The sequence below is a fragment of the Phlebotomus papatasi genome, chromosome 4 (assembly GCF_024763615.1).
Source record: "Phlebotomus papatasi isolate M1 chromosome 4, Ppap_2.1, whole genome shotgun sequence".
Classification (NCBI taxonomy): domain Eukaryota; kingdom Metazoa; phylum Arthropoda; class Insecta; order Diptera; family Psychodidae; genus Phlebotomus; species Phlebotomus papatasi.
The window spans coordinates 4,415,724-4,428,080 of NC_077225.1; the positions used below are offsets into that span (position 1 = coordinate 4,415,724).

Here is a 12,357-nt window from a genome sequence, read left to right on the forward strand (position 1 = left end):
CAAGAATAATAAAACATTCGACTGGAACTACGATTGTCAAAAAGCCTTTGATATTTTAAAGAGAGATTTAATCAGTCCCAGAATTTTACAATATCCTGATTTTTCCAAACGGTTTATCCTCACCACTGACGCATCTGACATTGCAGCGTCTGCAATTTTGTCACAGGGTACTGTTGGTGAAGATTTACCAGTTTCTTATGCTAGTAAATCATTTACAAAAGGAGAGAAAAATAGGGCTACAATCAAAAAGGAGTTCACAGCCATTCATTGGGGAATTAAACATTATAGACCATATCTGTGGGGAAGAAAATTTTTAATCGTCACAGATCATAAACCCCTTGTACACTTGTTCAGTCTAAAAAATCCTTCTTCTAAATTAGTGCGTATGAGGTTAGATCTGGAAGAGTATGATTTTGAAATTGTGTACAAACCAGGCAAAGAAAATGTAAACGCCGACGCATTGAGTAGAATTCGTATTGATTCCGATTATTTAAAATCAATTTTTGTATTGCCAGTGCAAACTCGTAGTATGGTCCGAAGAGAGAATCAATTGACAACTGATCAAATACCTGGAAGGATATGTTCTTCATCTGACGCTGAGACTGATCAACTCAGATCTTATGAGGTAACAAGTCTTTCAGAAATATCTAATATTACTGAATTAATTTTTACTGCAGAAGGTAACACGTCATCGTCAATTGGAGGTAGCGCGCGCTACAAAATTAATAAATCGAAATATGAGATTCGAATTGCAGCTCAGTACACAGATCTAGCTTTAGAGCATGATCTTTTTCTGGCTGACAATAAATGTAAATCATTGCAGATAAATGAGCTTTCATTATCAATGAAAAATACAATTTTTCAACATATCACGGTTGAAAATTTTAAAATATCTGCTAATAAAGTGTTGCAACACCTTAAAATTTTATTATACCTTCCTCCAATTGTAATAACAGATAAAAATAAAGTAAAAGAAATTCTAAAACAGCACCATGTGAGTCCAATAGGAGGCCACATAGGTCAGAATAGGCTTCTCAGGAAGCTCAAAGAATTCTATCGATGGCATAATATGGGAAAAGATATTGCAGAATTTGTTAGAAATTGTGATCATTGTCAAAGGAATAAAAGTACTGTTTTAACAAAAGAGCCTATGGAAATCACAGGAACTCCTCAAGGAAGTTTTGACTTGGTGTCAATCGACACAGTAGGTCCATTCGTTAGGTCATTAAATGGTAACAGATACGCATTGTCTTTACAGTGTGATCTTACGAAATTTATTTGTTTAATACCTATTATAGACAAAGAAGCCAATACTATCACAGCTAAGGCTATCACAGAAAAATTTATATTAAAATATGGCTTAATGAAATCTCTTAAAACTGATATGGGAACTGAATTTCTAAACGAAATTTTTCGAAAAGTTTGTGAAGTACTCGAAATAAATCACATTCATTCCACACCATATCATCATCAAAGTCTTGGAGGAGTAGAAAGAAGCCACAAGACTATGAATGAATTTTTAAGATCATACATTAGCGAACATGGAGATAATTGGGATGATTGGATGCCTTATTTCGAATTTTGCTATAATACGACTCCAACTATCCACAATTATACCCCTTTTCAGTTATTGTATGGAAAATGCGCCAATTTTTCAAATACTTTAGCCAATAATGACACAATTCAACCTATTTACAATTATTATGATACTTATTATAACGAATTAAAGTTTAAGCTCAATAAAACTATAGAATTTGTGCGAAATAAATTAGATAAGGAAAAACATATCTCTAAACGTTATTACGACAGAAACACTAATCATAAGGATTTTTCAGTTAATGATTTAGTTTTGCTTAAAACTTTTAATAATAAGAAATTGGACGCTGTATTTAAAGGTCCGTATAAAAATATTGAGAGATTGGGAGTTAATAGTAAGATTTTTGATTATAAGAAAGGTAGCAGTAAGATTGTACATAATAACTTACTTAAATTTTATTATTCAAATTAAATGTAGGGGAATTGCCGGCATAATACCTTTGCATAATACCTTTGCATAATACCTTTGCATAATACCTTTGTATAATACCTTTGCATATACCAAAATACAATATACTATAAGTTCATTCCTATAAAATGTTACAATCATACTTATTACATACTTATTAAAAAAAAAGGAAAAGAAAAAAATATATATAAAAAAAAAATAAAATGGGATAATCAAATGTTATTCATTTAGATGTAAAAAAAAATATAATAAAACAAAAGAGTCATTTCAGAAGCAATATATATATTATTTTATACCTATAATAGCAAAACGAAAATGTAAAAAAAAAAAGAAAAAAAATGTAAATTTTTTCTCCTTCGAAAGGGGGAGGTGTAGCATAAGCATAAGCGTATGCACTTTGTAAAAACACCGATCAGTCAATAAATGTACATCGAAGAGAGTAGAAGGTTTTTAATATCGAACCTGCACACGACACTTGAATTCTTCTTCAGTGTACTTACAGTTGCCGGAACAATGTATAGTTGAGCATCCTTCTTCACGTTAGACAAACGATGGGCTTCATCAATGAGGAAATCAATGTTGATCTTCTCTGACTTTTCCGTCTCCAATTTTGCCAATAATTGCTGTCTGACAAACAGGTGTCTATCGCTCCGGATGCTGATGCAGAACATGAGGGCTTTGAACTGATCCGGAGTGCAGTCACTGATCTGGAAGTCCTCACACATGCTATTAATGAGCCCTCCGTGCGTGCCCCACTCCTCAGATTCGTCCATGGTATACTGCAAGCACTTTCTCCGTACAGAGATTCTCCCTTGCCGAACAGTCGAGTAAGTCTCTGGATGTTCTCCTCGAAAGGTAGTTCAGCGGGATCACGTGGTCGAAGAAGATTTGCGTATCTAGCATACGCTGAAGCATCCAGTCTGCGTAGAAGAAGCCGGACACGTGCAGATTTCGTCAAATTCTTGCCAACCTCCAAGAAAGTCGTCTTGAAACGGTTGTACCAAGTCTCAAAGGTGACATTCTGTTCCGGAGAATGTGTGAAAGGGGTGATAGCACGTGTCAGTGCCTCAACTTCCGGTGCAGCGCATGGTCCAGCACTCGCATTTCTCTCAGTGAATTTTATTTCGATCAGGGTTTCAATCGCCTTCAGAAAACCCTTGAACTGGTCTCCAGGTTCAACCATCCCGATCGCCAATGTGTTATGGCTTACCTGGGGAAGACAGGGAATTATTTAGATAAATCTTTATCCCAGCCTTCGTTGCCGATTTGCTCTGCATGTCTATTGGGGTCAAACTCGCTGAGCGGAGAGAAAAACTCACTCTTAATAAGAAATACACTTTTATTCAACTTAGTAAAATGACTTTTAATACAGTGGTTGAAGACCGACAAAGAAGAAGTGAAATGTAGGTTAGGGCGCACTTCTTTATAACCTTGTTGTTCCGCGTCGGAACACTAGGCGCGCCCATATTTGTGGCGGATTGACCGCGCTGCCCTCTAACATTAAACAAACGAAAACTACTTGAAAAAAAAATGAATAATTAAACTTTACATACTTCACGATACATAGAAAAAATCACAGCAATATATATCTAATTACATAAATGAACAGAATAGTTTTTTTCTCATCCATAATCTTAGCCATGGTTTCCCTGCTGGACACATGTCTCATGGTATGTGGAAGATCATCTGAAATTAAAAAGAAACACCGAATTTCAGAAAGTGTGGTATAATAATTTCTCATGCCAGAAATTATATCAAAGCTGTTAATATGTTACACATGTAAGAGAAAAACATTGTTCTTACCTCAGTCCTAGGGGAAATAAATCCTCTTGTACCGTATAAACGCGGTGGCTGTGCAGACAGGACAGTTCTGTGTACTCTCGGCACATGCCTCGCACGCAAAAATATGCCCGCAAGGCTTAAAGACCACATCAATTTCATCCCCATAGCCACGGTTTACTATATTCCTGGATAGTAGGTAGATATGTTTGTGTCCCATAGTAGTGCAAACAAAGTGAATAAAAGTACGAACAAAGACGTCGTCGTATCCTTGCTTCTTGATAATCTCGAGACTGAAAGTCACTTAAATCCTACATTTTCATTCCTCAGCATCAAATCGCATCATTCCTGGGTGCACTTTTATTTAATTTGTTTGCACTACTATGAGACACAAAAATCTCTACCTACTATCCAGGAATATAGTAATCCGTGCCATAGCACATTCTGCACAGTAGTGGTGTCTCAGCCTGGGGTGACTGGGGGCTAATCAGTGCTGTCGGTGGTGGTGGAGTAGGGCTGCGGAGTACTATCTCAGCCACCCTCGGGAAGCATTCCTGCACATTAATTCCAGTGGTGAAGAGATGCCGTAGAAATAATTCCTTTTGACGCCTCGTCAACACTGTACCGCCTAACACGGCGGCCTAGATTTTTTAATGATTGTGTACTGAAGGGGGTATATATCGCACCCCTTCAACAAGTTTATTAACTCCTGTACATTTTTCCTCTGCACAATTAAATGCAACATTTCACCAATGCTTTTTCCTTTCACATATAGTTTCACTAAGTTTTTAAAAACCACAGCGTCACTTACAGTGTTTTCACTGTTTACACTTGTCATTTTTAACTGGATTTTTTTCAGATGTTTCACTTTCTGACACACGAATAGAACTAAATAATTTTTCAACATCCAGTCTATTTAAATAACAAGGATATTTAATAACTATAGCCAGCCCATCGCTTTTTCCACATAAGCAAAGTGTTGGATGTCCATGCAGTTATCGTATTAATAAATGAGCCATAGCTCATGGACTTTATGAAATATCATCCAGAATATACTCTCACTCAGGTATCATATGGAAATGAAAAATGTAATCTAAAACATTTTATGAATTAAAATTTTATTATAATTGAAGAGAATGTGATTTCTATAATATATCTGATGGATTGTGTCAATTAGGACGTCCAAAATGTCTATATTTCCCATTGTTTAAAAATGCATCCAAAATTTTGAAGCGCACTTTCTCCACATCTTATTTTTACACATTCTTCGAATCTGCGAGAAAAGAGGTAAAAAAAAGTTATGGATAGATCACAATGAATATTGAACTCCTGTAGCTTTTTACTGTTCGAACTCAAAGAGAAAGCAGTTATATAATCGACTTTTTTTTTCAACTTTGCACTGTTCTGGAGCTTAAACGGTAAGAGATATCGACTTCTGGTCTTCGGTGACCTTTCCTCAAATGACATTATCTCGTGCCCAACCTCTTTATTTTTCCCCCTCCCCTTTCATACGATCCCTATCCCTCAAAAATAGGTCAAAAATGAGGTTTTTCCAATTTTGCAAAAAATCGGCCCAAACTTTTTCAATGATTTTTGGATATGTCTTAGAGCTAGCCCTGGCGAACATTTCGTCCACACATCTCTATGACCGGAAAATTCGCCATTTTGAATTATTGAAGGTCAAAGTTCAATCACTTTGGAGGATCCGTTTTTCAACCGATTTGGTTAAATTTGGATATTTTGGAAAGATATTGAAATTTTCAACACGACTGCATCGGTAATGAATCAATTAATAACCGATTTTAGAATAATTTTACATCTCATTGAAGCCAAATCTCTAGAAGAGATAAATGACTGAACTGTTCTACTAAGATCTCAGAAGCAAGAGCGGCTTATGGTTGATAGCTGTGGCCACAAACCACTGCTCCGATCGGGATCCAAGAGAACACTGACTCCAATGTCTCGGGCCCGACTCTCAAAGAGCGAAGGGAGGTCATTGTTAATACTACAACCTCTCCTTCTGGCATACAATTACCTACTCTCAGCGCTCTGTTGCGGAAAATAGGGATTTTAGTGCTACATTCGGCCATACCTGACTGAGTGACGTCCCTGGCACTGGCTCAGCTGCATGAACGACCGCCATACTACCCTACTATTGGGAAGTCCGGGTTCATGACGTCGAGTCGTTGCCTCTGTCGCTTAGCCAACCGAAGAGTAGCTTATCATGAAATGTCTATCAGAAGTAGCATTTCATAAAACAAACCCATCAAGTTGATCAGACTTGATTATATACCCTGGGCTTGGGGTTAGCACGTATGTACAACTGTTCACTTTTTAGTTGTAGTGCTATTCATACAACTGTTCACTTCTTAGTTGTATCACACTTCGGCACAATTCTTCACTTCTTAACTGTGCTCCACAATAATTGCATCATGTCTGGTGCAGCATTAATACACTAACACCAGGCAGGACTACAATTATCCAGTCAATTGACTATCAACCATTTTTGCTAATACAAAAGCAATTGAGAATCATTGACTACACCTTTAATGGACTGAACTTCAATTTCTGTCATTAACCACCACCCGCCCATTCAGTACGTCTACCGGACTAAAGGAGGGAATCAACTGATAAGTCATAAAACCTCAATGGCAATCGTTAAATTTGACAGAACCTTTCAATGTGAATAGGAAATTTTACTTCATTCTTTAGTATTCAGAAAATAACAAAGAAATACATAAGTAATTCAGATATCTTACAGTCCATTCATTCCGAGTCTGTCTGCTCAGACCCAACCTCATACTCTTCCATCTCCAAAGCACTGCGATCACCCCATGGTTTCATTTTGTCAGCAGCGTAAACTGAGTGGAAAGGTTTGTTCGTCAGTTGCGTGGTGAGGGTATCGGTCACTTCATATCGATCCCTTCCTAGATCCTTCTTCACAACATAGGGTCCCCTGAATCGATGTGACATCTTTCTACTCGATCCGGTAGCAGGAGCATCCCAACGAACAAGGACAAGGTCTCCTTCCTTGTATTTGTGAGGTTTCAGGTGTTCATCATTGTGCTTCTTGGCTTGTTTTGACTCCAACTGTTGCACTCGTTTAGCTGTCGCCTCCCGAAGGTCAGCCACAGAGATGTTGGAATCATTACAAGTATCCTCCATGATGGCATTGGCCAGAATTTTTCCCAAGACATTTCGAGGTCGAAATCCAAAGAGCAACTCTTGAGGAGAATGACCAGTAATTCGATTTTTAGAGGAATTCATGTACCATTGTACCGTAGGAAGATTCTTGTACCAATCCTTCCCATCTTCATTCTCACTCATGGCTTTCAAGGAATCTCCCACAACTCTGAAACACCTCTCCGCTTGTCCATTTCCTCTTGGTGTCTTGGCTGCCACCAAAGCAAGCTTGATCTCTCTGTCACGACAATATTCCTCAAATGCCTTTGACGTGAAGGCTGTGCCCCTATCGGACAGTATCACCGAGGGATACCCAAACAATTGGCTAATCTCTTCCATAACTTTGATAACCCCGCTGTATTGGCGGACTTCACAGACCTTAGAATTGTATACTTCGTGAAAGCATCCACAACATGATCACAGCTTCCTTTGGCTCGTGGATAAGGGCCACTATGGTCCATGTGAATCACTTTAAATGGCACTGGTGACTTGTCAATGGTATGTAGTTCTACACGAGTCTCATCTACTCCTCTCTTTGTCTGACAACACGATATACATCCATCAACGTACTTCTTAATCATTGACCTCATCCTCGGCCAATGAAAATCTTTAGATATTTTCTAGAGTGCGTTGAAATGCCGGATGTCCACTCCTATCATGTCCTTGGTGCATGATGTTGAAACGCATTCCACGTGGCACACAGAATTTCAAACCCTCGGCTGTTTTCCGGAACAATCTTTCTCCTTTCAACTCATACGTTTTGAGAATATTCTCCTTGTATTCATGGTCTTCATAGACCCCGTCCAGAACTTTCTTAATTTGAACCAGGTCTCCATCTTGAGTTTGTAAGGATGCCACCCAATCAAAATTATTCAAAACAAGGAGCACTTCCTTATCAACTTCTTGATTTGCAATCAGAGGATTCCTACTGAGGAAATCAGCATGACGCATACGGGTTCCATTCCGAAAATGAAGCTCAAAATCAAATTCTTGAATCTGATACCACCATCGAGCCATTTTGGGAGACATATCTCTTTTCAAGTGCGCTTGTTTCAGTGTGTTGCAATCGGTATATACTTTGAAGGTACGACCTAGTAAATAGTATCGAAATCTCTTCAATGCTTCTACTAAGGCCAGAGTTTCGAGTTCAAAACTGGAGTATCTGGATTCTGCTGGGGTTGTCACCCGACTGTAGTAGGCAACAGGACGTGCAACCTCCTGTTCGTCCACTTGCATCAACACAGCTCCTAAGCCAAAACTCGAACCATCGGTGTGTAACTCATGAGTAAGCTTCGGGTCAAAAAGGGTCAACAAAGGCTGTTGGGTTAAAAGGGTTTTCAACAGCTGAAAGGACTTCTCTTCTTCATGACCCCATTGAAATGTTTTATCCTTCTTTAGCAAGCTATAGAGAGGTCTGGCGATTTTTGAATAAGCTGGAGCGAAGCGACGAAAGTAACCTGACAATCCCAGAAATTCTCTCAAAGACTTTAAAGTCGTATGGCTCGGAAATTTTTCAATCACTTCTGCTTTCAGATCGCTTAGGGTTATGCCATCCTGACTGACATTGTATCCCAAATACTTCACTTTCTCCATAAAAAATCACATTTGGAAACATTTAGGGTCAAGCCAGCCTTTTGAAGTTCCTGCAGTGTCCTTTCCAATACTTTAAAATTCTCATCTACTGTCACGGTAGGGATCATGATATCGTCAACGTAAAAAGATATTCCATCATCAAGAAGTGGCCTCATAACTTGGTTCATCCCTCTGACAAAGACGGAGGGAGAGTTTGTCAGACCATACGGAACTCTCTTGAATTGGTACTGTCCTCCTGGAATCACAAAAGAGGTGTACTTCCTGGATTCCGGTTCCACTTCAATTTGGTAATATCCAGAGCGAAGATCTAAAGAAGTGAAACAAGACTTCCCAGCCAACTTGTCCAACTCCTCTTCAATCTTTGGAAGTGGAAAAACTTCCTGCTGACAGATCTTGTTGACCCGCCTATAATCAACACAAAGTCTATTTTCACCAGTAGGCTTAGAGACAAGCACCACAGGACTTGAAAATTCACTGTTGCTTTCCTCAATGATCTCTTCGTCCAATAACTCTGTGATAATGTTCTTAAGGACCTCCTTTTGACTACTGGATACACTGTACGGACGATATCTGACTACCTCCTGAGTTTTCATGATGAGCCTCATAGGATTTAAAGTCGTATGACCCAACTCCTTGGAATTCAATGCAAAACAATCTCTGTAATTGTTGAGCAATTCCAATAGTCTACGCTTGTCACTCTCAGTAATATTGTCCCCTATCTTCAGATCTGACATTTGAATAACTCTTTTCTCTGTATTAGGACTTACAACCATTACTTTAGGAGTATTTGTCTTTGGAACTTTACGAATTATCAATGAATCAAACGTCTTTATCAATTTTACATCAGGGGTGGAGAAGAAATCATTTCCACACAGCATCGGGTACCTCAAAACTTCATCAGGAACTACATAGACTTTAAAATGACGTTTGAATTTGTCAATCGTAATGTCAATTTCCATACTTCCAAGAGACTCACAAATCCCTCCTCCAAATCCTGAGAAACTTTTACACTCGCCATCTCCTGACCACTTCAATTTCTCCGATAGAGACTTAATGATTAACGTTGCTTCACTTCCCAAATCAATCATAGCTGCACAAGTCTCCTGCCCTACCTTAGCCTCCTTCACAAAGCCTTTATTTGTTTGGGTGCTGGGCTTAGACAGCACCCCGATCGGATAATCCTGCTTTTTCTTCTTTTTCGGACAATCTCTGATGAGATGCTCTTCGGAATCACAAGCATAACATCTGCGCTTTCCTGTTTTTGAAGTTTTTGGGGAGGTTTCATCTTTTTTAGCCATCTTTTCCTTCTTGGGTGCAGCATCACTATCTGGTTTCTCATCATCATCCTTTTTGTCCCCATATTTGCGTTTACGACCCCCAAATTTTCGATTTTGTCCAAAGAAATGACGTTTGGGTTTGGCGGAGGAGGTTTCTGGGTTATTGTCTTTAGGTTTTGCATCAGAATCTTTAATATTCTTTTCGACTTCCTTCATGTATACGAGAAAATCGGGAATTGAGCATGATTCGGCTTTAGTCAAAAGTCCCCGCATCATTGGATCAGGAATTGCATGGATTAATTACTCTTTGATAGAATTATCATCAAGATCAATCCTTCTTGCATGCTTCACTACTGACATGAAATATTCATCAATGGTTTCTTCACTCCTCCTCTTCCGGTTCTGGAGAATTTTGTGGACTTCAGTAGTCGTCAGTTTCTCAGGATAACACTTCCGAAGCTCTGCTCTAAATTGCTCGTAACTCGAAATCCTCGTTTGCATTCCCTCAAACCAATCTTTTGCAGGTCCCTTCAAACGAATAACTGCAGTTGTTAGAGCACGCTCTGGCTCCAAACGATATAGGGTGATCAGATTATCCACTTTATTAATCCATTCCCTGGCCAGAGGACTACCCTCCTTGCCAGGCTCAAATGCTGGGACAAAGGCTTCTATCTCCTGGATGCTCAAATGCTTTGAATAAGATGGAGTTGCGACAGTGGAGGGGTGAGGAGAGCTTCTAGAGTCATTGGAGGTTTGTCGGAAAGTTCGTCGTGTGGGAGGTGCCATTTCGAACTACATGGGACAACGAAAAACGACAAATTCCATTTTTGGATGAAATTTTTTTTTAACAATGGTGAGGGACAGGACAAGAATATTTAGGGTGTCCACAAGGAATCATTTAGTAATTTTTAATAAAATATGTAATCATTGCTATCATCAAATTAAAATTGTTACCAAATTTTATTATGTGGGCAAGTGCTTAATTATTTTTGTCATTGATCTGTCATATCACCCATTTTTTCCCAGAATGACGGAATACTCTTTTTTTTTAAGAGAATCTTTACGAAAATCTCTCAAAATCAGTATTAATTTCCACAAAATTGATCAAAACACATCAATTTCATCACTGTCTACGATAAAGGAGAATTTCCGCGAATAGTTTATCCTCTTTGTCATCTAATTTACGTTGCGGAACAGAAAAAAAGAAAATGTTCTACTCACAGTACCGTAGATTTCTCTCCTTGGCACAATATTGCTTCCTTGATAAGTCTAAAAGAATTTAGTTTAATGAAATATTAGTAATAACCACCTTTGAAATAATTTTTTGATAAATACTCTGCGATCAATCTGCTCTGCAACAATGCACTATCCCAAATGCTGAAAGAGAATGCCTATTTCGCAATATTACCATAAAAGGAAATTCTCCAGAAAGACAAAGAAAAGGGTGGTAAGACGCATACACACAAACACACGTGAGAGATCTCTCCAAACACACACGTTCAAACATGTTTCCCCCTTGGAATACTTATCTCCTTTCTCTCCGTGTGGGGCTGAATTCTCTGTCTTCTATTCTCTCCTGGTGGCAACTTCTCTCTCGACCCAAGTTAGCGCGCTCTTCGCACACGCTCAGCTACCCCTTCTGCACACATCCACTCGCGCGGCTTTTTATTTCCCCACAAGCTCGATCACGCCACCACTGTGTGAGGGAGACGAAAACTCCCTGCGCAAGGGGAAATTTCCTGGAACAAGCCTTTTTCTGGGGCGCTACAGGCTCACTGATTTCACAATTTGCACTACTTTTGCAAACACTACTGGATGCACTTCTACTTTGAGCACTTGGGGATCTCTATCCCACTTATGAAATGAAGCCAAATCTCTAGAAGAGAGAAATGACTGAACTGTTCTACTAAGATCTCAGGAGCAAGAGCGGCTTATGGTTGATAGCTGTAGCCACAAACCACTGCTCCGATCGGGATCCAAGAGAACACTGACTCCAATGTCTCGGGCCCGACTCTCAAAGAGCGAAGGGAGGTCATCGCTAATACTACAACCTCTCCTTCTGGCATACAATTACCTACTCTCAGCGCTCTCTTGCGGAAAATAGGGATTTTAGTGCTACATATTACTGCTCGAACTCAAAGAGAGCAGTTATATAATCGACTTCTTTTTCAACTTCTCACTGTTCTGGAGCTTAAACGGTAAGAGATATCGACTTCCGGTCTTTGATGACCCCTTTTTAAATGACATTATCTCGTACCCAACCTCTTTACTTTTCCCCCTCCCCTTTCGCACGATCCCTATCCCCTAAAAATAGGTCAAAAATTAGGTTTCTCCAATTTTGCAAAAAATTGGCCCAAGCTTTTTCAATGATTTTTGGATATGTCTTAGAGCTGGCCCTGGAGAATATTTCGCCCAAACATACCTATGACCGGAAAATTCGCCATTTTGAAATATTGAAGGTCAAAGTTCAACCACTTTAGAAGGCTCATTTTTCAACCAATTTGGTTAAATTTCAATTTT

General features: G+C 39.0%; 1 protein-coding gene across 1 annotated transcript; it reads right to left on the reverse strand.

The window, feature by feature from the left end:
• Positions 1–2,295: 2,295 nt before the first annotated feature.
• Positions 2,296–5,927, reverse strand: LOC129808569 (uncharacterized). Its single transcript, XM_055858349.1, has 4 exons — positions 5,877–5,927; positions 2,757–3,215; positions 2,506–2,712; positions 2,296–2,301 (listed from the first exon to the last, which is right to left on the reverse strand). Exons 1-4 carry the CDS (start codon positions 5,925–5,927, stop codon positions 2,296–2,298), a joined length of 723 nt encoding a protein of 240 aa, XP_055714324.1.
• Between the last annotated feature and the right edge of the window lie 6,430 nt (positions 5,928–12,357).